The following is a 25,360-nucleotide window of genomic DNA, read 5'->3' on the forward strand; positions in this document are numbered from 1 at the left end:
TGATTTGTACGATCGCACCTGTGTTCATTCTTAACTGTGTTTACTATGCTTCAGTTTGTGAATGAACGGGAAGTCGCTCAGCACAGAGCACGCCTCATTTATTCAATGTACAGTGCAGCTGAGGCTGCAAAGACAGGGTCTAGGGCAGTGATATGCAATTAGCGGACCTCCAGCTGTTGCAAAACTACAAGTCCCATCATGCCTCTGCCTCTGGGTGTCATGCTTGCGGTTGTCAGAGTCTTGCTATGCCTCATGGGACTTGTAGTTCTGCAACAGCTGGAGGTCCGCTAATTGCATATCCCTGGTCTAGGGGATCTCTGTTCTCAGTCCCTTTCTCTGTCTCAAAAGTGAGACATCAGCAGGGGCGGACTGACAACTCATGGGGCCCCCGGGCAAAAGGAGATTACGGGGCCCCCAGGCAATCAGAGATTATGGGGCCACACAGTATACACACATACAGTATACAATCACACAGTATACACAGACATGTTTCTATTGGCTGAGAAGGTACTGGAGAGGTGGGGCAGCTATAATATCAGGATTTTTAGACAAAAAGGATGTCGGTAAGGGACATTTCAGAGACAGATGTAAAAAAAAAAAAAAAACTGATTTTTACATACTGTTCCTGGTTTTACTGAGGCTGGCAACCCTGATGGGGCCCCCTAGTGGCCTGGGGCCCCCGGGCAGTGCCCGAGTGGCCAAATGGTCAGTCCGCCCCTGGACATCAGGTTTAGACCCCTGATATTTCACCAACCCCACCCCCCCCCCCATGGGACTCCTAAAAAAAAAATTGTAAAAGAAAAAATATTGTGAAAAATAATAATAATAAAAAAAAAAGGAATAAAAGAATAAAAATAGAAAACTACTGACACCATCCACCACCCTACTGACGCCAATCTCTGCTCTAATGGTCCTGTCCACTGCTCTGCTGATATACATGCATGTGTGTTTGTGCTCTGGGGTGCACTCCCTAATGCAATAGGCTGTGCACACCTATGGGCTCATTGTTACCTGAAGGACAATTTCTTGGTCAATGCGATCGGTACAATTAATTCTTTCAATGGTGTGATCGGAGCCACTGTATTCAATTATTGTGTTTCCCACTTTGATTTCCTTTTTGAACATAATGACCATAAAGTTTCCATTGAGAAGGGATTCTCCATTGCTGGTTGACAAAGCTGAGAACAGAAAAAACAACGGTGTAAAGAGAACGCTCAATGCGCATGAAACTCACAAACATCGTGGAGAGAGTTATCTATTTTCCCATTTTCAAAAATTTTAACCCATCAAAGCATTATCAAGCACAAACCTAAAACTTACTTGTTTTCTTCTTTTATTGTTAAAAATGGAAATAAATGAATACATTGGAAACAAGATCAAAATTGAAGGGAAATGGGGTTATAGATCTATAGAGTTGAACTTATATTTCTATAGAAATGACCTTGTGCAACCTGATTAAGCCTCTTGGTAGACACCTGTGACATATACTTACCTTTAAAGGATTTGCATAGGCATTACCCAAATCAACCTCCAAAACCTCCCTTTCCCCCTCTAGATCATGCCCCAGTATTCTTTTTTTCCTTGACCTTGTTCCTTTAGTGATAAACTGCTTTGATACTCCCTCTCCCTCATCACTGGACTTGGGAAGTTCTTGAAGGTGTAACTGATAGGAGATAAGTTCCTACCCTGTTTCCCCAAAAAAAAGACCTAGCGTGATTGTCAGTGATGGCTGCAATATAAGCCCTACCCCCAAAATAATCCCTAACCCGTTTCCCAAAAATAAGCCCTACCCCGAAAATAAGATCTACAAGGACTTTAACTAGGGCTTATTTGGGGTGTAGGGCTTATATTGCAGCCATCATCGACAATCACGCTAGGTCTTATTTTCGGGGAAAGGGGGTATGGACACAGGCATGTGGAGAGGGACATAAAGGGGCTCTATATTTATCAAAGTGACAGGTGTCCTTTAACCACTTGACCTCTATTAATTCCCCCCCCCCCCCTTCCTGACCAGGCCATTTTTTGTGACACTGCGTTACAATTGTGTGGTTGTGTGACACTTTACCCAAATAAAATGGTATTTGATCACCGCTGCATTTTTTTTGCGCTATAAACAAATAAAACGCCTGACAATTTAGAAAAATATATATCTACTGGGATTTTCACGCACAACCATCTCTCGGGTTTACAGAGAATGGTACAAAAAAGAGAAAATATCCATTGAGTGGCAGTTGTGTGGAGGAAAATGCCTTGATGTCAGAGGATATTTTCTTGGCACACGTTGGGCCCCTTACTTTAAACACCACATCCTACCCAAGTATTGTTGCTGACCAAGCCAATCCCTTTATGGCTACTGTGTCCCCATCTTCTGATGGCTCCTTCCAGCAGGATAATGCACCATGTCACAAAGATCAAACCATCTCACCACTGGTGTCTTGAATATGATAATGAGATCACTGTACTCCAATGGCCTCCACAGTCACCAGATCTCAATCCAATAGAGCACCTTACGGGAGATTTGCATCGTTGTTGCGGCTTGACAAATCTGCAGCAACTGCATGATGCGATCATATATATATAGACCAAAATCTCTGAGGAATGTTTACAACACCTTGTTGAATCTATGCCAGGAAGAACAAGGCAGTTCTGAAGGCAAAAGTGGGTCCAACCCGGGACTAGCAAGGTGTACCTAATAAAATGGCCGGTGAATGTAAATCTTCTAGTCTAACACTACCCTCTCCCCAGACTGACAATGCTGTGTCTCAATTGGTCCTCCAGTGAAGTGGAGACAGGAAGTGTGTTACTGGCTGGATCATCAAGTGAAAAAAAGGAAAATGAATATAGTAACCACATTTGGTTGGTAAAATGTATTAATCTGCAATCTATTACATATTTGGTATTGGGTTTAATACCACTTTAAGTTGTAGTCATTTAATTGGCTTCTGTTTACACTGGCCCTATTATGTGTGTATATATAAATGGGAGAAAGGGACGTTAGATTGTAATCTTCCTAAAGCGGAGTTCCAGCCTATGGAAAAAAAAAATTATTAAAAGTCAGCAGCTACAAGTACTGTAGCTGCTAACTTTTAACCACTTCAGCCCCGGAAGAATTTACCCCTTTACCGACCAGAGCATTTTTTGCGATATGGCACTGCGTCGCTTTAACTGACAATTGCGCGGTCGTGCGACGTTGCACCCAAACAAAATTGATGTCCTTTTTTCCCACAAATAGAGATTTCTTTTGGTGGTATTTGATCACCTCTGCGGTTTTTATTTTTTGTGCTATAAACAAAAAAAAGAGAAAATTTTGAAAAAAAGCAATATTTGTTACTTTTCGCTATAATAAATATCCCCCAAAAATATATATAAAAAAAAAAGAATTTCTTTCTCAGTTTAGGCCGATATGTAATCCTCTATATATTTTTGTTAAAAAAAAACAAAAACAAAAAACGCAACAAGCGTATATTGATTGGTTTGTGCAAACGTTATAGCGTCTACAAAATAGGGAATAGATTTATGGCATTTTTATTTATTTATTTTTAATTAGAAATGGCAGCGATCTGCGATTTTTATCGTGACAGCGACATTATGGCGGACACAACAAACAATTTTGAAACTATTTTGAGACCACTGTCATTTATACAGCGATCAGTGCTATAAAAATGCTTTAACTACTGTGTAAATGTGACTGGCAGTGAAGGGGTTAACCACTAGGTGGCGCTGTAGGGGTTAAGTGTGTCCTAGGGAGTGATTCTAACTGTGGGGGGGGGGGGCTATGTGTGACACAACACTGATCACCGCTCCTGATTACAGGAAGCTGTGATCAGTGACAGTGTCACTAGCATTTCCCTGTTCTTCCTCTCCGTGAGACGATCGTGGGTATCACCGCGGACATGGAGTCCGCGGGACTCTCGCTTATGAATCTCCTGGCTCATGAATCTCCACAGCGATCAGTGCTATAAAAATGCACTAATTACTGTATAAATGACACTGGCAGGGAAGGGTTTAAACGGTAGGGGGCGATCAAGGGGTTAAGTTTGTCCTAGGGAGTGATTCGAACTGTGGGGGGATGGGCTACCACTGACATGACAGCGATCACTGCTTCCGATGACAGGGTCCCTGTGATGTCACTAGGCAGACCAGGGAAATGCCGCTACGTGACATGACCGCGGGACACTGGCGGACATCAAGTCCACAGGACCCACGGGCGTGGTCACATGGCGGGCGCGTGCCCACAATGTCACGTCTTAAAGGGGACGTACCTGTATGCCCATTTGCACAGCTGTGCCATTGTGCAGACGTATATCGTCGCAAACTGGTTGGCAAGCGGTTAATATAAGGACACTTACCTGTCTAGGGATCACGCAATGTCGGCACCCCAAGCCGATTCGTACAATCCAGGTGCCGGCATTGGAAGTAAGGCAAACTGGCAGTGAAGCCCTCAGGCTTCAAAGCCAGTTTCCTACTGCGCATGCACGAGCCACGTTGTGCTTTCTGAATGGCCCCGTCGTCTTCTGGGACACACATAGGTCCCAGAAGGCAGTTGGGGGGTTTGGAGGAGGGTTGGATGTGACGTAGATCACAGGTACCTGCTCCCTGCTCCCCCCCCCCCAAAAAAAAGTGCCACACGTGGCAGTGGAAGGGGGAGGCTGCAAATAAGCAGAGCTTCCCTTTTGGGATGAGCTCCACTTTAAGGGCAGGGACTGATGTGAATGTACTATATGTAAAGCACTGCGTAAATTGATGGTGCTATATAAATACCTGTAATAAATAAAAAATTAAATAAGTCACTTTAAACTATGCAAATGTGATAAGATTGCAAGAGTAAAAGTAATTTAACTTGTATAATAAGTTCCTAAATGTGTATTTCACATGTACCTTTAGCGTTTTATCTATGTGGAGCTGCAACTGAAATTCAGTTTTGTCAATTGGGATATAATATAAAAGTGCACAAAATATATATCTTGTACCATAGACCAAGCAAATCTGGGCAAGTGGACCTGTGATATTGTACTGCCAGCCATTCAGGTATTTGTAATCAGATAGAGCGGATTGTATTGTCTGTAAACTATAATTTGCGGTAACAGCAGGAAATATTGCAAAGTAAACCGCATGACAAGAATTTATTTCGAACACTTCTCTTGCCGAAGACAAGTGACTGCCTTGCAACTCTTGAATTGCTTTTTCAGATCCATTACGCCTTTGCCTTTCAAAAACTGTGCTGGAACAATAAAGCTTTGTTCAGTTGGCCATAATGCTTAAGGCAGATAAAATTGCACTTTGAGGGATATATGTCTACCGAAGCAACCTCACCAATAAGTCACAGGAGGCAGAAAATTGATGCTGAAAATGAGAAAAGACCTTCTGTTTTAGTTGGCTTGAAATAACTGAAAACCTTTTACAGTGGAGCAAAAATAAGTTCTGAAGAGAGCATAAGCCAATGTATCAAAGTGTCATGGATAGACCAAGCAAAAAGAATGAAGTCAACTGTGCTATGACATGCTACCGAAAAAGGATTTTGTAGAGAACCAAAAGACCTATGTGAGAAGGCTGTGATGGAAGCAGGGGCGGACTGACCATTGGGCCACTCGGGCAGTGCCCGAGGGCCCCATGCCACTGGGGGGCCCATCAGGGTTGCCAGCCTCAGTAAACCAGGGACAGTATGTAAAAATTTGTGTTTTTTTTTTTACATCTGTCTCTGAAATGTCCCTTACCGACATCCTTTTGGTCTAAAGATCCTGAGATTATAACTGTTCCACCTCTCCAGTACCTTCTCAGCCAGTAGATACATGTCTGTGTATACTGTGTGTACATGTATGTGTATACTGTGCGATTGTATACTGTGTGTGTGTATACTGTGTGGCCCCATAATCTCTGATTGCCTGGGGGACCCATAATCTCCTATTGCCCGGGGGCCCTATAATCTCCTATTGACCGGGGGCCCCATGTGTTGTCAGTCCGCCCCTGCTGTAGAATCATGTATGCCTGCCTACCACATGTGTCAAATACAAGGCCCATGGGCTGAATCCGGCCCACCAGGCCGATTCATACTGCCCTCACACCTCTCTTGCTGCTGCCTCACCCCCCTCATTTCCACCAGCACCTTGTCTCAGCAGTCAGCAGCAGAGAGGACAACAGATTCCGCGCTCCTCTGTGCAGCTACAGAGTGGCTCCTCTCTGCTCTCCCCTCTGTCTCAGAAGTCAGCAGCAAAGAGGAGGACAGAACTGTTGACTTCTGATGGTGGGAGACTTTTTGACATAGGGGGGGGGGGGGGGGGTGTTATCCTCTAGAGCAGTGGTCATCAACCCTGTCCTCAGGGCCTACAAACAGGCCAGGTTTTATGTATTACCTTGGGGAGATGCAGACTAAAATACTTCAATCACTGAGCAACAAATGATATCACCTGTGATGTATTTCGGTTATCTTGCAAACCTGTTAGTGGGCCCTGAGGACAGGGTTGATGACCACTGCTCTAGACATATAGTGTTATAGATACAACTGGATTTGGTGCCTTTGGGCTGACATGTCCTCTTATTTTCTATATCTCTTGGGCATCTCATTAGTAAGTTCTTCTCACCAACTTCTGCCTCATCCTCATCTATCATGCAGTGCTTCTTCTGTATTTTCTCTAATTTAAAATAAGTAAAAAAAAAAGTAAAAACTTCAACAGACATAATGAAACCTCATCATAATCATGATATGATAAGATCATACATGGACAAATCCCTTGAAAACACGGATTCATGTTGACTAGTTCATACACCAGGTGTATAATTAGCAATTGGAAAGATGTTCGTGGATCTTAAATCTCATACAAAGCTCCCTCAATCTTCAAGGTTCTGATTTTATTTCCTCCATGTCTACAGGATTAAGAATGAGCGACAAAGAGGCAAATAATCTAATTCCCACAGGTTTCCCAGTAACAACCTCCCTCCTCAATGGATACATCCGAGACCTTAACTCACACTGACAGAGCGTTCTTTTCTCTCTTATAACCCAAATCTTGTGGTATGTGCAGCACACTCTATTTACCAGGCCAAATTCTTTGCCAGAGAGCAGTTTCCTGAAAGCAGCAGTCTACTGCACAACTTCACACTAATGCGATTACTTAGTTAATTTCCTGAGTTTGCTTGTGTGCCATTTCATCCATCACATGGCCATGTTACTGTGAGGGCTCTCTCCTGCTAAATGGAAGACACAAAGGGCAGCGTTTCTGAGAGAACCGGGGGAGCTAATGCTTAAAAGGCCATTGTAAAGATCCCACTGGAAAAAAAAAAGCCCTTTAATGTTCACTAGCACTGTGTTTTGAAAGTAGAGACTTCAAGTGCCATTATCACTTAATGGTAAAGTGGGAGTAAAATTACAAGCAGTGAACTTAGAACCAAAGTACATGTAATTTTACTACAGAAGCCATCTGTGGTTTGTAGGACTGTTCAAAGGGACTAAAATATAACAAACAAAATTTGTCTCTCTTTCCACTTTATGTCCCAGTTCTTGCTAAGCTAGGGAGGACTTAAATTGGCACCAACACTGCTCTTGAAACTTTTTATACTATGCAAAATCTGCATCTGCCCTTAGGGGGTGAAAGTGAACACTTCCCCTACATATCTAATTTAGGAGATCAGCTAAATTTAAAGAAGTACAGCCAAACCTCGCTGTTGGCTGACATCACAGAGCCAATCCAAGCTTGGGTAAGATTGTGACAATGAAGTCGGGATCCACTCATGTGCCTGGACTGGCACCCGGTGAGCCATTAAAACCCGGAGCTGGCCGCTCCTGCCCCCTCAACAGCCCAGTGCTCTGGTGAGCACGGCGCGGGGGGGGGGGGGGGTTAGAGCAGAGAGCTGCTGACTGACAGCAGTCAGCAGCTCTCTGCTCAGGGAGCTATTAGAACCAAGCCTCATACACACCATGAGAAATTCTGCCATAAAAAGTTGGATGTGAGCCTTTGGTCAGAAATTCCGACTGTGTGTACGCTCCATCAGACTTTTGCTGGCAGAATTCCAGCCAGCAAAAGATTGAGAGAAGGTTCTCTATTTTTCGGGTCAAAAAAAGTTCCTATAGGAAATTCCGATCGTCTGTACAAATTCTGAAGCGCAAAATTCCTACGCATGCTTGGAAAAAATTTGACGCATGGTCGGAAGCATTGAACTTAATTTTCTTGGCTCGTCGTAGTGTTGTACGTCACTGCGTTGTTGATGGTCGAGAGTTCAGAGAACTTTTGTGTGACCGTGTGTATGTAATGCCGCGTACACACGATCGAATTGTATGACGTACTTAGTCCGTTGAAACACATTTCAACTGACAATCCGCTCGTGTGTGGGCTTCAGCTGACTTTTTCAGCCTGCAGTCCGGAGTACTAAGAAGTTCGGTTTGCACAACAATCTTTCCGTCGTACTTTGGTTTCAGCGGACAATACGGTCGTCAGTATGCTAGTCCGACGGACTAAGAATGGCGCATGCCCAGAAAGGATTTACAGGGCGGAAGCGCTCTGTCTTGTAAAACTAGTGTTCGTATTGAAGCTAGCATATTCGTCATGCTGCTAATTTTGTGATTTTTTAATATAGCACATTCTTTTCTTCTTCATAATGCAAGAAAAGTGAAGTTGCTTTGCTGCTTATATTCACACAGAGTTATCACAAATGTCTTTATTCATCCTCATCCTATGATTAATATTCCAATTCGAGAATAAATAAAAAAAACAAAAATGGACGAATTAAGCTGAAGTCTGAAAAGCGCGAATCGTCTCTAACCAAACTTCCACTAACGCAAAGTCAGCAGAAGGAGCCCAAAGGGTGCTTTGCTGTGTCTTGGACTTCCTATTTCTAGTCCCGTCGTACGTGCTGTACGTCATCGCGCAAGCTTTCGTCGGAATGTTTGTGTATCCGTGTGTGGTCAAGTCCGTTCAGTAGAAAGTACGCCGGATTGTCCGTAGGATTGTATGACGGACTAAGTACGTCATACAATTTGATCGTGTGTACGCGGCATAAGCCAAGCTTGAGCGGAATTCCGTCGGAAAAACCATCCATGTTTTTTCCGACAGAAAATCCGCTCTTGTGTATGGGGCATCAGTGTTAGAGGCACCGGCGGACCAATGCTCCATCCACCTAGGTAAGTATGATTCTTAAGAAAAAAAAAAAAAACCCATACATGTCTTTTAATATCAGCAGCACCAATGGCATCAGAAATGCTAATTTCTTGCCCTCCTGTCCCTGAGATACTATTTAGAAAATAAAATAAGAAATACATATTTTGCCTTAATAGCTACCTTAAAGGGGTTGTAAAGTCTAAAATGTTTTACCTCAATGCATTCCTTGCATTAAGGTAAAAAATGTTTAGGTGTCAGCATCGACCTCTCACCCCCACTTTACTTACCTGAGACCCCTTTGGATCCAACGCTGTGCATGTCAGCAGATCGTTTCTCCCCTCATTTCCAGGTCTCGCTGGCTTTCCTGGGGCATGGGGAGCCATTGGCTCCCAGTGCTGTCAATCAAAGACATCGACGATGGAGCGGGGGGGGGGGCGGGGCTGAGTCCCGCTGTCTGTGTCAATGGACACAGCAGAGGGACTCAGGTGCGAGCATGCATGAGTGCCCTAATGGGAAGTGGCTTCCCATGGGGGCACTGGACAGAGAAGAGGGACTCGGAGCACCTGCGGGGGACCTGAAAAGAGGAGGTTCTTGGCTGCTTTGTGCGATTCCATTGTACAGAGTAGGTACGTATAGACCTGTGTAATTAAATGTGTGAACCGGCTCTCTATGGAGCCGGTTCACACATCTCCGGAGCGACCCCGGTGAAAAGTGCACAAGAGTCCTGTGTGTCTTCTGGTCCATTTCAGATCCAAATTCAGCAAAAAATTCAGACTGAAATCGGAACTGTAACTGTGAACAAGGATGCACCGGACCCCTGCTGTGAACCGCTCCGTGCAGCAGTGTGAACCCAGCCTCAAGCGGATCTGAAGCAGCAGATACTCGCCTTCTCCCCAACAGACTGACGTCTGCAAAGTCCCTTGCTGGTGATGTCATCTTCTCCCCAGCTCCTCTTTGGTACCAGTATTTGGATGCCTCGATTGGCCATAACTGGATGATGTAAATGGATGACATAAATGTAAACTCAGCCTCGCATGTGCAGCTCAATGTACATTGTAGAGAGAACTGCAAACAGGCAGGTAGGTTTATTGATTTATTTCAAAAGAGACATGTCTCTTCTGCGGTAAATAGCCAATCCACTTGCAAGATTTTCAATTTGTCATTATTTCCATGTCGAGCTTTCATATATTGGATAGGGTGCCCTTTGATCAGAGGCTGCTACTAACAAATTTATATTTTCTGGTAAAAAGAAAGTAGTCAAAAAAAAAAAGCCTAAATAAATTATTTCCCTCATCTATAGCAACTAGTCAAACATGTCTCTTTACTATCGAAACAGGTGAATTGATTGCCACACAGAGAGATCTTGATCAATGAGGCTTATTATTCCTGCATCCATAAACGTTTCATTCCCTCCATCCTTTTACAGGTGGCATACACATCCATACTATAATGACGGATGAGAAAGCAGCTGGCTTGCAGAGATCAGTGTCATGCATAATTTTGCAATTAGCAAGTGCTTATAGAAAATAATACAAAATAACCTGTTCACCAACAGCACATGGAGAATAATCGTCTCTTATTCATACATCATAATCTCATCTCCTTGGTGATTATAAATGCATCATGTGCTAAGCAATTATTTAATTAGAAATTACATATACACATTAATATGTTTAGGATGTGCTGAAAGGCTTAATTAGTTCTTTTGTGCTGTAGTAAGCAGAGATAGCACACTCAAAATGCAGTGATGCAAACCCAAGTAAATGTGCACAGAATATAGACATACACTTATGCCACGTACACGCGATCGGAATTATGTTCGGAAAAAGCTCTGATGGTTTTCCCGACGGAATTTGTTACATCAAAACTTCATATTCCTGATATGATCCTTATGTACCATGTATTTGTATGAAGAAGTCTCCTGTTCCCTTTGTGTGAAATCCCTGGTGTTCCCCCCAGTCCCTCTGCTTTCCTATTAAAAACTGACTACACTGAGCAGAAGAGCACGCCGTGGTCAGTTCTCTAGAAATGCACCAGAATTTGCACTTTCCAGTTGCAGTAAATCAATCCCACTTTGTTACTGGAGTCTACTCCCTCTGACTTCATCATGGCGAAAACCAGCTATAGATGGTTCGAAATTTGGCCAGTTCAGCAGTGACCTGATGGATTTCAATCCATGTATGGCTGTTCCTGAGTTCTGTCAAGCTGGAGTCTTGGAAAACGTTGGTCAGAAACTGCAGCCAATTGGCTGATCAGTGTAGTCTGACAAGTGTCCCAATATCATAATACAGTAGCACAGTGGAGAGGATTCCCCTACCCATCTTGCTTGTGTGGGTGGGGGAATCCCTTAATTTTTTTGGATCATCCCGTTGGCTGATCGAAAAAAGGAGTTGGCTATGGCCAGCCTAAGCTCTGCCAAGTGCCATTCCAGTGTCCATTGAGGTTACCCCAGTAGCCAGTAAAAGTGCTTTTAGTGGATAGGGCGATAGGCCTTATGCCCCGTACACACGACCAGACTTTTCAACGGACTAGGTCCAACGGTCTTCCCAACGGACTTTCAGTGGAGGTCGAAAGAACGGACTTGGCCACACACGTCTGGACTAAGTCCGTTCGAAAGTCTGTTAGTTTTGAACGTGATGACGTAAATGGGACTAAACAAGAAAGTTCAATAGCCAGTAGTCAATAGCTGCCCTTGTGTCGTATTTGGTCCGTCGGTTTAGCACACAGACTAACGGTTTTCCCGATTTTTAGCCTGTCGGACTTGAGTCCGTCGGATAGATTTGAAACATGTTTTATTTCTAGGTCCGTCAGACTTTTGGGGAAAAAAGTCCGCTAAAGCCCGCACACGATCAAAATGTCCGATGGATTCTGGTCCGCCCAGACCAAGTCTGCCGGAAAGTCAGATTGTGTGTACGCGGCATTAGGCTAGATTCATACTACTCATTGGTCTGCACAGCCTATAGCATTAGGGTGTGCGTCCAAGAGCATAAACATGCATGCGTGTGTATCAGCAGAGCAGTGGGCGGTGTCAGTAGAGCAGAGATTGGTGTCAGTAGGGCAGTGAACAGTGTTAGTAGTTTTTAAAAAAAATAAAAAATTACAATATTTTTATTTTTTTTTATTTTTTTTACTATTTTTATTTTTTTAGGAGCCATGTTGGGGAGCTTTGGTGACATATCAACAGTCTAAACAAACCCCTGATGTCCCACTTTTGAGACAGATAAAGGGACTGAAGACAGAGATTCCCCAGTCCATTTCACTGCAGCCTCAGCTGCACTGGACCATGAATGAATGGGAAGTGCTCTGTGCTGAGCGGCTTCCTGTTCATTCACAAACTGAAGTATAGAAAACATAGTTTACTATGCCGCTTCAGTTAAGAATGAACATAGGAGGGACCAGTACAGATCACTCAATGTGTTCATTCAAAAATGGAAGGGGCCCGTAAAATAAAAATTTACCCTTCCCCTGTTCTCCATCCTAAAACACCCCCAGTAGCAGGAGAGGAGGGAAGCTGGCAGCACTGCATTGGGAAGATGGGAGGGCCAGAAAGCGGGGGAAATCTGCACCGGATTAGGGTGTGCCCAGGCACCCCTGGCACACCCTGTGCGCACGCTTATGATAATACTACATGCTGGGAATGCACACAAATGCGCACACTTTCCCGACACGCACAGAAACAGGCTGCGATTCAGAATATGCGTGGCAGTGCCACTCGATTTTAATGGCACCCCAACACACCTGCGAAATCTTGCACTTTCATGCAAGCCAAACCGCATGGTGCTGTGCTCAGTGCAGCACATTTCTGAAAAAGAGTCAGGGACTTCTTTTCTGCATTTCTTGTGCGTGGGGCAGCCATTGAAATGAATGAGCTGCCCCATATGAAATGCAGTTAATTGAATCTGTATGGTGTGAACCAGACCTTAGTGGAGATTAGCCACAAAGTCAAGGAAAGTCATCCCTCAGTAACAAAGAAAAAACAAATTCAGAAAGGGGGAAAAAAACATTTATTTTACTGACTAATGAAGGTAATATGAGCATCTAGTGGCGTCTGCAAAATGTTTACTTTAAAAGTTTAAAAATGATCAAAGGTTCATCGACACACAACCGTTGTGGAGGTTATCAGCAGCTCTTTTATGTAATATAACTTTTTTTTGCCAATATTTGATCTTATATGATGTTAATCAGGCAGGCGAGACAATGCAGTGACCTTTTACTATGAAAACCATGTGCGGACTTCTCCAAGGAGAAAACGTGCTTAACCCACATGAAACACATTTTTTTTTTTTTACACAAGTGTGCTCCTTCTCTTGGTGAGACATCCACCTCCTCGGCTATAAGGAGTTTCCTCGCTGTGTTGTTATGCGCCCACTTATACCAAAGAGTAAATGTTAACACTTGAGATTTTGATGACAATGTTAAATTCCTTCTGGAATCTCAAGAGAGCTCTGGGAGGTTCACACCGAGCGGTCACACACTCACTGAGCTGTGAAATAAGTGTAGGCGCACACACTTTTTCATTTGCATCTATATAGGCTGCATAATATGAATAGCACATCTCAACAAGTGGTGGATGAGGCTGTTTGAATGAGTTTCTTTGGGGGTTAAGGGGCCCAGGGTTGTCCCGATAAAAAAAGGACAGGTTTTTGGTCAATGCATTTTTTTTTAAGTTTACAAATGTATACACTATTGTATTTACTGTATTTAGTGGCGTATAACACACACTTTGTCACCCTGAAAATCTGGTGCAACTAGTGTGTGTGTGTTATACGCCGATATTGCAATTTGGGCTGCCTAGGAGGGAACGGGGGGATGGGGGGACGAGAGCCATCAGATTACATACAGCGAGAATCTCCTGTTTACTCAGTGGCCTCTTTAATAGGTAGTCCCGTCTCTTTGACCGGTGTCCTATCATATATGGCCCCCTATCGGATAGTGTCCGCTGTGTAATGCGCATGCGCAGTACACAGCACTTACAGATTCTGAAAATAGCCGAGGATGAACGGCGCCTGCGCCGTGAGTCCAGGTTCTATCCCCACCATCCAAGTGGACATAGAGTTAGAATATAAAAAAGCCGAGCTCAGTGAGGCCGAGCCCGAAGTGTGGCGAGGGGCCCTCTAATTTTCACAACCCTATGTCCGCTTGGATGGTGGGGCTACCACCTCCACTCACGGCGCAGGCGCCGTTCATCTTCTGAGATTTTCCGAAGTTTCTTCTGCTCCGTACTGCGCATGCACTATATGATGGCTGGACACTATCTGCCAGAACACCGGCATTAGACCAGTGTTCTGTCTATCATAGAAAATTGTATTAAAGAGGAGTAAACAGGAGATTCCCGCTGTATGTAAACTGATGGCGCTCGCCTGGCCCTCCTCCCTGTCCCCTCCGAGGCTGCAGTAATTTGAGGTGAGGCTGCAGATGGGCACTGATCAGGCTGCATTCATGGCAATGGTGAGGCTGCATATGGACATTCATCAAGGTGCACTTATGGGCAATGGTGAGGCTGAAGATGGCATTGATCAGGCTGCAGATGGGCAATGGTGAGGCTGCAGATGGGCAATGGTGAGGCTGTAGATGGGCATTGATCAAGCTGCATTGATGGGCAATTGTGAGGCTGCAGATGGGCATTGATCGAGGTGCACTGATGGGCAATTGTGGGGCTGCAGATGGGCATTAATCAAGCTGCATTGATAGGTAATTGTGAGGCTGCAGATGGACATATATCAAGCTGCACTGATGGGCAATTGTGAGGCTACAGATGGCGTTGATCAGGCGGCAGATGGGCATTGATCAAGCTGCATTGATGGGCACTGACCCTTATTTTGTGTCTTTATTTGAAATTGAAGTTTTTTCCTGAAACCTCCTTCCTAAAATGAAGGTGCATGTTATATACCTGTGCGTGTTATATGCTGATAAACACAGTAAATCATTTTTACAATTATTTATGCTAGACATCTCATTCACTACCATGACCACGTTATGATCTTTGGCGTACTTCAAATCTAGGAACGTTACTTTTCTGTGGCTCCATGTTGAAACAAGCGTACAAGATATTTACAGTATTTTACAAATTAACATTTAACACAGTGTGCATATATAATTCTCAGTTTACAAATGATGTTGGGCTTTCTATTAGGAAAGTCCAATATTGCCTGCATCCTTAAATCAGCATTAACTCAAAAGCAATTTATTATGTTATGGGTTACTACTTCTTAGATGGGGTGGTTGCATTTGTTTTCTTTTCTAGGCTTTTGTTCTTTTATTTCACCTGGTGATCCCAGCCAGTACACTTGCTGTTTTTCAAAAGAACAAGCTCTCTTGCAGTTAGAGGGCTGAGACAAACTATTCACCATTGACAGGGTAAGACACAAAAGAAGGAGAGCGCACAGGCTCCTAGAGCAGGAACCTTTATTGTGTGAATAAAATATAAGTAAAGTTACACTCACAATTGTAGGCATATATCATCCTAAGCATCGGCATCGTGCTGTGGATATCTCTCTCTCCTCTCCTCACTGCCCTAATGTCCTAATGACAGTTTCGTTGTCAGCTTTCATGTCAGCTGTATCGGAGACTCTATGGGGTTGATTTACTAAAGGCAAATAGACTGTACAATTTGCAGTTGCTCCAGAGCTTAGTAAATGAGCAGAATCTCCGCTGACTTCCATCATCCGATCATTTGCAAGCAAAAAAACATTTTTTTTTTACATTTTCTTGCACGTGATTGGGTATTCTTTTGAAAGTGAAGCTTCCCTCATTTATGAAGTCCTGGAGCAACTGCACAGTCTATTTGCCTTTAGTAAATCAACCCCAGTGTGCTTGCGCTCACTTGAGCTGTCAAACCACAAGCCTGCAGCAGGGCAGGGGAGTGCTCCTGACCACCCAGTGGCTGACACATTGGGGTGGATTTACTAAAGGCCAATAGACCGTGCACTCTGCAAGAGCCATTGCCCCAGAGCTTAGAAAACGAGCAGAAGCCCTGCTGAATTCCATCATCCAATCATGTGCAAGAAAAAAATGCTGTTTTTTTTATTATCCTTGCATTTGATTGGGTATTCTTTGTAAAGTGACGCTTTACCTCATTTGCTAAGCTTTGGAGCAACTGCATTTGCAAAGAGCAATTTCAATTTGCAAAGTGCACAGTCTGTTTGCCTTTAGGAAATCAACCCCTATATACAGTGCCTTGAAAAATTATTTTCCACATTTTACATGTTACAACCAAAAACATAAATATATTTTATTGGGATACAAAGTGGCACATTATGAAGTGGAAGGAAAATTATAAATTATTTTCAATTTTTTTTATCAATAACTATGTGAAAAGTGTGGCATGCATATGTATTCAGCCCCCCTGAGTCAACACTTTGTAGAACCACCTTTCACTGCAATTACAGCTGTAAGTCTTTTTGGGTACATCTCTACCAGCTTTCCACATCTAGATAGTGACATTTTTGCCCATTCATCTTTACAAAATAGCTCAAGCTCTGTCAGATTGGATGGAGAGCTTCTGTGAACAGCAATTTTCAAGTCTTGCCACAGATTCTCAATTGGATTTAGGTCTGGACTTTGACTGGGCCATTCTAACACATGAATATGCTTTGATCTAAACCATTCAATTGTAGCTCTGGCTGTATGTTTCACAGTGGGGATGGTGTGTTCAGGGTTATATGCGGTGTTAGTTTTCCGCCACACATAGAGCTTTGCTTTTAGGCCAAAAAGTTAAATTTTGGTCTCATGTGAACAGAGAACCTTCTTCCACATGTTTGCTGTGTCCTCCAAATGGCTTCTCGCATACTGCTAACTGGACTTCTTATGGCTTTCTTTCAACAATGGCTTTCTTCTTGCCACTCTTCAATAAAGACCAGATTTGTGGAGTGCATGACTAATAGTTGGGCAGCCATGTCTTGGTAGGTTTGCAGTTGTGCCATTTCTGATGATGGATTGAACAGTGCTCTCTGAGATGTTCAAAGCTTGGGATATGTTTTTTTTTTTTTTAGAACCTAACTCTGCTTTAAACTTTTCCACAACTTTATCCCTGACCTGTCTGGTGTGTTCCTTGACCTTCATGATGCTGTTTGTTCACTAAGGTTCTCTAACACACCTCTGAGGGCTTCACAGAACAGCTATATTTATACTGTGATTAAATAACACACAGGTGGACTTGTTTTACTAATTAGGTGACTTCTGAAGGCAATTGGTTCCACTAGATTTTAGTTAGGGGTATCAGAGTAAAGAGGGTTGAATACAATTAGACGTCACACAGATATTTATTTGTAAAAAAATGTGAAAAACATTTATCATTTTCCTTACGACTTCAAAATTATGTGCCACTTTGTTTTGGTCTATCACATAAAATCCCAATAGAATACATTTAGGTTTTCGGTTGTAACAGGAAAAAATGTGGAAAATTCAAAGGGATATGAATACTTTTTCAAGGCACTGTATATGCCTAAAATTATGAGTGTGACTTTACAATCATTGCGTTTTATTTATATAAAAAGATTATGGCATTAGGAGACGCTTTTTATGTCTTTACTGCATTAGGAGACGGAGCGTGCACTTTTTATGCCTTTACAGCATTAGGAGACGGAGCGTGCACTTTTTATGTCTTTTTCAGTTTTCGGAGTCCTGCTGGTTCTAATAGCAGCAAGGCTTCCCTGAATTCAATTTCCCTACTGTTACAATTTGCTGAACTGTGGACTTTTGGACTAGTTTTGCAGGTCACCCTTGGCAATAGCGTGTATTACTAGCATATTATGTCTATACCATTGACAGGGGTGGTACACTGATCGGCTTTTATTCATTCATGTAAAACCTTTATCCCAAAGGAAAAAAGCATTTCTGAAACTACTTATATTGAAATAGAACTAGATTGAAATTATTAATTGAATAGGGGGTTATTTAGAAGTTCTGTGACTAGGTTTAGGTTACCAATGAACTTACATGGTGACCAATCATGCAGACACAGTCCAAGTGCCATTAAGACAAACTACTGTATCTCTGGGACCATTGACATTAAATTGGATGTAAACCCGATTCATTAAATTTGAGCTGGGTACATATATCTGTAGTGTTTACTTAACTCTCTCCAAAGCACTAAGTCCCGTGTCTTTCTGCTGCTTTGTTCCTCAGTTATCAGCATGATAACTTCTGACAAGCTCTCTGACACAGGAGATAAAAGCAGCGGGAAATTTGTGTCGGGGAGGTTGCTATAAATAGATTAGCAGAGAGTTGGTCTATTCCCAGCACAGCTCTGCAAGTTTCTTTCTTCCTCTGCCTATGTGGACGGGGGTGTGTGTGCCTTTCCACCAATCAGCCGTGTTTACAAAGACTGCCCTCCCACTGCTGAAAGAGGAAGTAAGAGGTTTCACACAACGTTCACTTTCTAAAGAATATAGAAAGCTGAAGACAGCAGTTATACATGTAAAACGTATGTAGGGAGATTTGTTTCATCCCTGTGTATCATCTAAGTTTGTTTACTTCACTGGGTATAGAAGAGGGTTTACATCCACCTTATTCAGTTTTATTCATATGGGAACTCTAGCAACTAATGTACTTAGTGTTATGTTTATGAGCATAATAATTGAATAATTCATTTTAAATTAGAAGGTCAAAACTGGCAATATGTATATGTCTGCCTATCTATCTATCTGTCCACATGCATCCTAAAAATAACACTTGGTGCAGCAGGCTACCGGGACCTGCTGAATTTCCATCTAACGCATGTCCTGATGTGCCTAAAGTATTCTACAGGAAAATATGGGTATTCTTTCAAAGTGTAAAACATAAACAATGCAAAGCACACAGTGGTGATAAGTCAGCCTTTGGTCTAGAAAAGCACGGTAAACAAAGTAAAACTTTAAGAAGCTCTACATGAAAAGGAGCTTTGAAAATTTGCCAAGAAAAGTTCAAGTACAAGACAGATTAGTTTGAATGACAGAAACATTAGATCAATAGACAGGTTAGATGGGGGGGGGGGGGGGGGGGGACAGAGAGTGAGAAAGAGAGGAAGAAGAGAGGGGGCCAGAAGAACAGAGATGGGGGGTGGGGGCAAGAAAGGAAGAGATAGAACGAGCGAGAACAGGAAGAAAAGAAGCAAGGGAAGAGAAAGAAAATAAGAAAGGAAGAATGGAAGGGAAGACTAGAAAAAGCAGAAATCAGACCAAAGGAAATATATAAAGATTGGCATTACTGTGCAAATTTGTTGTGCCATATCCTATAAAGAATAGGATATAGGATAAAGAATCCTATAAAAAATCTACAAAAGAAAACCCCTGGTAGTGGACTTTGGAGGCATGTACAACAATGGAATAAATAAGAACAATTTTATTAATTTAACCTCCCTGGCGGTACCATTATTTCGGATTTTAGGTGCTAAAAGCGGTACCATTATTTTGCATGAAAATTTGGCGTTTTATATTGTAGTCCTGCAATTCTTAGGAATAACTCTCTTAAATCTGTCCAAACCAGAGTCTAGCAGACATCCCAGGTATGATAAAGTTTGAAAAATTAAATCATAAATTATAATATAATAAATAATTATAAATAATTGTACCAAATAATAATATAACAATAATAAAAATTATTCAATAATGTAATCTAATCAAAAACACTGAAATTTGCTCAGTTGCAGAATTGTCACTGTCATTACTTTTCAGTATTTGATGACGGATCTCCCCACAAATCGCTATCGCTCAATTCTGCGAGTCATTCTAATTTATTATCGCTGTTTTCTAGCTGGTCTAAAATCATTTTTGATGTAAAGGGACAGTTTTGGTTGCTATGGACAATCTCCAGTTTCCAGGCATAAAGAACAGTTTTTACAATATAAAACTGCATGCAGGACACTGGGCAGACCACTAGGGACAACGGGGATGTGAAATATTTACATACAGCAATGTAATCTGTAAGATTACATTATACTGTATGTATACTGTTTATTTCACTTTTTGAATTTGGCGCCGATCTCCGTGCCCGTGCGTCGCAACGCTCGCAGGGCACGGAGATCGCCGATGTGATAGATCGAGCGAGGCACGGCTCGCTCGTACAGCGAGGAGACATCGCTGGATTCGAAGGAGAAGGTAAGGAAACCTCCTCCTGGATCCAGCGACGCTGTCCCGAGTCTGACTCGGGGATACCGCTTTTGGTATGAAAAATCCACCCCGAGTCAGACTCGGGAATACCGTCAGGGGGGTTAATAGATTGGTATAAAAACATGTCATAAAACATAATTTGTGAACAACAAAACAGTGTACATAGTACAATTCAGTTGATAAGTTTAGAATATTTGCAAACCATCTCCATGTCCTAATGTCCTGTCATTTATATTCTTCATTAGAATTATGCTTTATGTCTTGCGTCTACCCCTGATGAAGGAGACCACAAGAGCTCAGAAACGCGTAGGGTAACAAGCTCTGCAGTTAATTATATCCTGGATAGGTGATAAGCTTATTAACTGAATTGTACTATGTACACTGTGATGTTGTTCACAAATTATGTTTTATGACATGTTTTTATACCTATCTATTAAATTAATAAAATTGTTCTTACTTATTCCATTGTTGTACGTGTCTCCAAAGTCCACTACCAGGGGTTTTCTTTTGTAGAAATCAGACCAAAGAGGGACAAGAGTGATGCCCCATACACACTCAGTTTTTCTGCTGAGTTTTTCCTTCAGATTTACCACCGCACTAATTTCTCAACTCCTATCTACCCTGTCTCATACTGGATACCACTCCCCTCTCCTTGATCAGATCTCCGCTTACCAAGGACCATTCCCCTTTCCCAAGTCACATCTACCTTCTCTCTTGACAGGCACCACTCCCCTTCCCTGGTCAACTCTACCCTCTCTTTTACCAGGCACTGCTCCTCTCTCCCTGATCAGATCTCACTGCTTCCCTTAGCAAGCACCGTACCCCTTTCCCAGGTCTTATCTATCTTTTCTCTTAATGGATACCACTCCCCTTTCCCTAATCAGACCTCCCCTCTTCCCTTGGCAAGGACTGTTCCCCTTTCCCAGATCACATATATCCTCTCTCTTACCAGGCACCACTCCTCTCTCCCTAATTAGATATCCCCTTTTTCCTTATCAGGCACCACACCCCACCCCTGGTAAGATTTACCATCTCTTTTACCAGGCACCACTCCTCTCTCCCTGATCAAATCTCCTCATTTCCCTTACCAGGCACTGGTCCCCATCCTCAAATCACATCTACACATCTATCATCTCTCCCATCAGGCACCACTCTCCACTTCAAAGTCACATCTACCTTCTCTCTTACCCGGCACTTTTCCCCTCTCCACGGTCACATATACCCTCTCTTACTAGGGCACCATTCCCCTGTCCAAGATCACATCTACGCTCTCTCTTACCAGGGCACCACTCCCCTCTCCAAGGTCATATCTACCCATCCACTGCTCCCCATCCCCTGGCAACATCTATCTTCTCCCTGACCAGGCACTGCTCCCCTTTCCCTGGTCACATCTACCTACTTCCATCTCTAAGGTCCCCATTCCCCTCTCTCTTACCAGGCACCATTCCCACTTCCCCAATCACATCTTCTCTCTCTTAATAGACACTGCTCCATTTTAACTTTTTACATTTTCCTTACTTCATTTCTATCTCTTGGCTCCCTACCACTTATATTCATCAAGTCACAGATGTATGAATGTCTTCTACACAGAATCACAACATAAAATTTGTGTAACTACAACAAAAGCATAATGTGAAGCCTTTGCACTTGTGGAGTGACTGGAGAATAACATGCCAGACTGGATAGGGATGACAGTGTCAGCTGTGAGTGAAGGGATGTGATCACAGCGACAGACAACTAAGTCTATGTATAGAGGGGATCATCCTTACACAAACAAATGCTTCGAGTGCTTAGTGTGCCCCTGACACAAATCAAGGTAGAAGCAGCCCGCTGTAATGTGCAGAACTCAGACTCGAGCTAAGGAGGTGCCTCTAACAAGTGCTCATCACAGTGTTGGACAAAGAACAGACCTACATCATTTACAATAACAATTTATACATCAGAGCTGAGCTAGACGTTTTACTTCACTGGCAGAACTGTTTTCAGAATTTCCTAAAGGGGAAATCCACCTAAAGTGAATCTAAAGCCAACATTATTACTTATGGATAGAGCAGGGAAATTATTAAACCTCAATCAGGCTCTGTTTTTGTTGTCTTTGTCCCGCTGGGCACGTTACCTTTACTTCCTGTCCCTGAAACACAACAGGAAGTGAAAATCTTTCCAAAGTAAGAGACAATCCTCAATGAGATAGCTTTCACCAGAGCAGGAGTCACCAATGGATGCATTTTCCTATGTTTTTGTTCCAGTGACAACTAGATAGTCATCACCATAAAGATATAAATCTCACCCGTGGGGGCACAAGCAGCAATGAACACCTGACATGGGGAGCAACTGTTCTGCAAGCTTTTCAAAATGAATAAAAATGTAAAGTTTTTGCTTTAGAGATACTTAAAAAAAGATATAGGCCTAGGTGTTAAACACCAACTGTTCTGGCTGGAATATGGCTTTCATATATAGCTCTAACAACAATCTGGAATGGATAAGTAAACAAGAGAGGGGCTGCATTATTTACCTTGAAAAGGCTACTCGTGTTTTGGTCACATGTCATGGCCTTAGGTCATATGATCTCAGTGAAGGGAAGGGTGAACCAAACTGAACTCTGAACCTGTCCTAACATCGGCAAATGTACAAGCTTGCCCAATGTGTCAGGACCATTAGAAGAAAGTCAAACAGCATTTTTCGGCAAAACTCTTAACATAGTTTTATGTTACCAAAACTGCCCACATTGCTAAAATCCAGTGGTGTTTCATAAAAGTGATGAATTCCTTATTGTAAAGAAAAAAAATAACACTTATACAGGCTTCTCGGTGCGTAAGAATTTGAGTTTAAGACAGCTATGTCTGGGAAAAGCCTAGGCCTGGGCTATGCAAATAAAGTATTTTTCCATGGTGATTCTGGGGATGCATTGCTGAATTTTTTTATATTAAATATTTTATAGACATCACCCTGTAAAAAAACAAGAGACTAACTTGCTTGAAGCTGAACTCTACAGCCCTTTCCTGAGTGGGGCTGCAAAGATGGTCTATTCTGCACTTAAAGTGGTTGTAAACCCTTACAAACCACTTTGGCCTACAGGTAAGCCTAGATTAAGGCTTACCTGTAGGTCCAAGAAATATCTCCTAAACCTATAGGTTTAGGAGATATTTACAAAAAGACAGTCACCGCTGTATACGGCGCATGCGCCGTAGACAGCGGTGTGCAGGCGCACTGGGCAGGCCGCAGATCGCGGCGATATGGCGCGAGTGTCGGCTCCCGTGTACATGCGCGGGAGTGACGTCATCGCTGCTCCAGCGAATCACAGCGCCGGAGCAGCGAGACCCGGAAGTCACTCGGGGATCCATGGCAGCGGCGCACATGAAGACGGAGGACCGCTTAGGGGGCTTCGTTCTCAGGTAAGTTATTCATAATGATGTAGTATGCTATGCATACTAGCTCATTATGCCTTTGTCTTGCAGGTTGCTTTTTTTTTCCCCATGGGTTTACAACCACTTTAAGTGCGCATTACCATAGAGGCTAAATACCACACTGTTAAGTAAAGTTCACAGACTGCCATGTTGAAGACAAAGAACAAGTGGAAATGAGGAGCTGGATTCAAATGATCAGATGATTGGTCAGATCGTGATAAGGCACAATGGGGGTTATTTACGAAAGACAAATCCACTTTGCACTACAAGTACAAACTAGAGGTACAAAGTGCACTTGAAATTGCACTGAAAGTGTACTTGGAAGTGGAATCGCTGTAAATCTGAGGGGTAGATCTGAAATGAGGGGGAGCTCTGCTGATTTGATCATCCAATCATGTTTTTTATTTTCCTTGCATGTCCCCTTCATATCTAGAGCGGCTGCACTTCCAAGTGCACTTTCAGTGCAATTTCAAGTGCACTTTGCACTTGTAGTTTGCACTCGCAGTACAGAGTGTATTTGCCTTTCGTAAATAACCCCCAACGGCTCTAGCGGGACCACTCTAGACCAAAGCATATTGTCCCTCAAACAGGGGGACCAGTTTTGAAAATCCATGTACAGTATATTGTCTGAACGTGCCAAACAAACAGTTTGAACGTCTAAAAACATTATTATCAGTATTGATTCACAAATAACTTAGAAAAACCAATGTGATTTGGGGCTCAAGGACCTCTCCCTTGTTCGAGGCATAACTATAATGGGTAATCATAAAGGCTCAAAAATTACACAAAGCACCAATTATTATAACAAAAAAAGCGGGTCAGCAAAAATACTGTGCGTTGGCTGTTCTATGTTGTCGTCTGTGAATCAAAACGTATATTAAATGTTTTTAGACTCTAATGCCACGTACACACGATCGGAATTCCGGCCAGAAAAAGGCAGATGAGAGCTTTTCATCACAAAATGCGGCCGTGTGTATGCTCCATTGGAACTTAGCTGTCCAAATTCCCACCAGCCAAAAATTGATAGCATGTTCTCAATTGTCCCGACGGAAAAACTTTCTATCGGAAATTCCGATCATGTGTATGCAATTCCGACACGCCAAAAATCACGCATGCTCAGACTCAACTATGAAACGGAAGCTATTGGCTACTGGCTATTGAACTTCCTTTTTCTAGTCCCGTCATACGTGTTGTACGTCACCGCGTTCTACATGATCGGAATTTGGTGTGACCGTGTGTAGGTAAGACAGCTTGAGCGGAATTCTGTCGGAATTCTGTCAGGAAAACCATCAGAGCTTCTTCCGACGAGAACTACGATCGTGTGTACGTGGCATTAGTCTATTTGTTTGCTGTTCTTATACAGATTAGAACCCAGGGCTGTGTGAAGTCTGACCCCTTATCTGAAACCTGTAATGGCTAAGGTGGACAGGTGGCTAAGGACATTGCTGCCAAAGATGCTTCTAGAATTGAATAGGGATTTTATGGTCTCAGATCTCAAATAGCACTGGACACCTGTGGTGTACACAGTCTGGGACTGGACCTGTAAAGTCCTGGCCAGGGCTATGCAAAGGAAGACTCCATGTTGGTTATGAAAACTATGGAGCTATATCTTTTCATATCCATTATCAGAGACATCACCATCATAATAGCAGTAAACCAAATATCTTGAAGCTACTTTCATTTGCATAGTTCCTGGACTAAAGCCCTCTACTGTGCAAAATTGTGGAAGGGGAAAGGGTGAACACGAGTCAGGTTCATGCAGCATATAAGTCCACAATGC

At 42.8% G+C, this 25,360-nt stretch overlaps 1 protein-coding gene across 1 annotated transcript in view; it reads right to left on the reverse strand.

Annotated features, from left to right (window-relative positions):
- The window catches only part of ADAMTS9 (ADAM metallopeptidase with thrombospondin type 1 motif 9), a 357,655-nt gene that overhangs the window by 185,216 nt on the left and 147,079 nt on the right, over window positions 1-25,360 (reverse strand). The window contains exon 17 of the mRNA XM_077451954.1: window positions 1,012-1,178. Coding sequence (XP_077308080.1) covers window positions 1,012-1,178 — 167 coding nt within the window. The remainder of the gene's footprint in view (window positions 1-1,011; window positions 1,179-25,360) is intronic.

This window comes from Lithobates pipiens, unplaced genomic scaffold (genome assembly GCF_037356315.1).
Source record: "Lithobates pipiens isolate NorthernLeopardFrog02 unplaced genomic scaffold, aLitPip1_a1.2 Scaffold_23, whole genome shotgun sequence".
Lineage (NCBI taxonomy): Eukaryota > Metazoa > Chordata > Amphibia > Anura > Ranidae > Lithobates > Lithobates pipiens.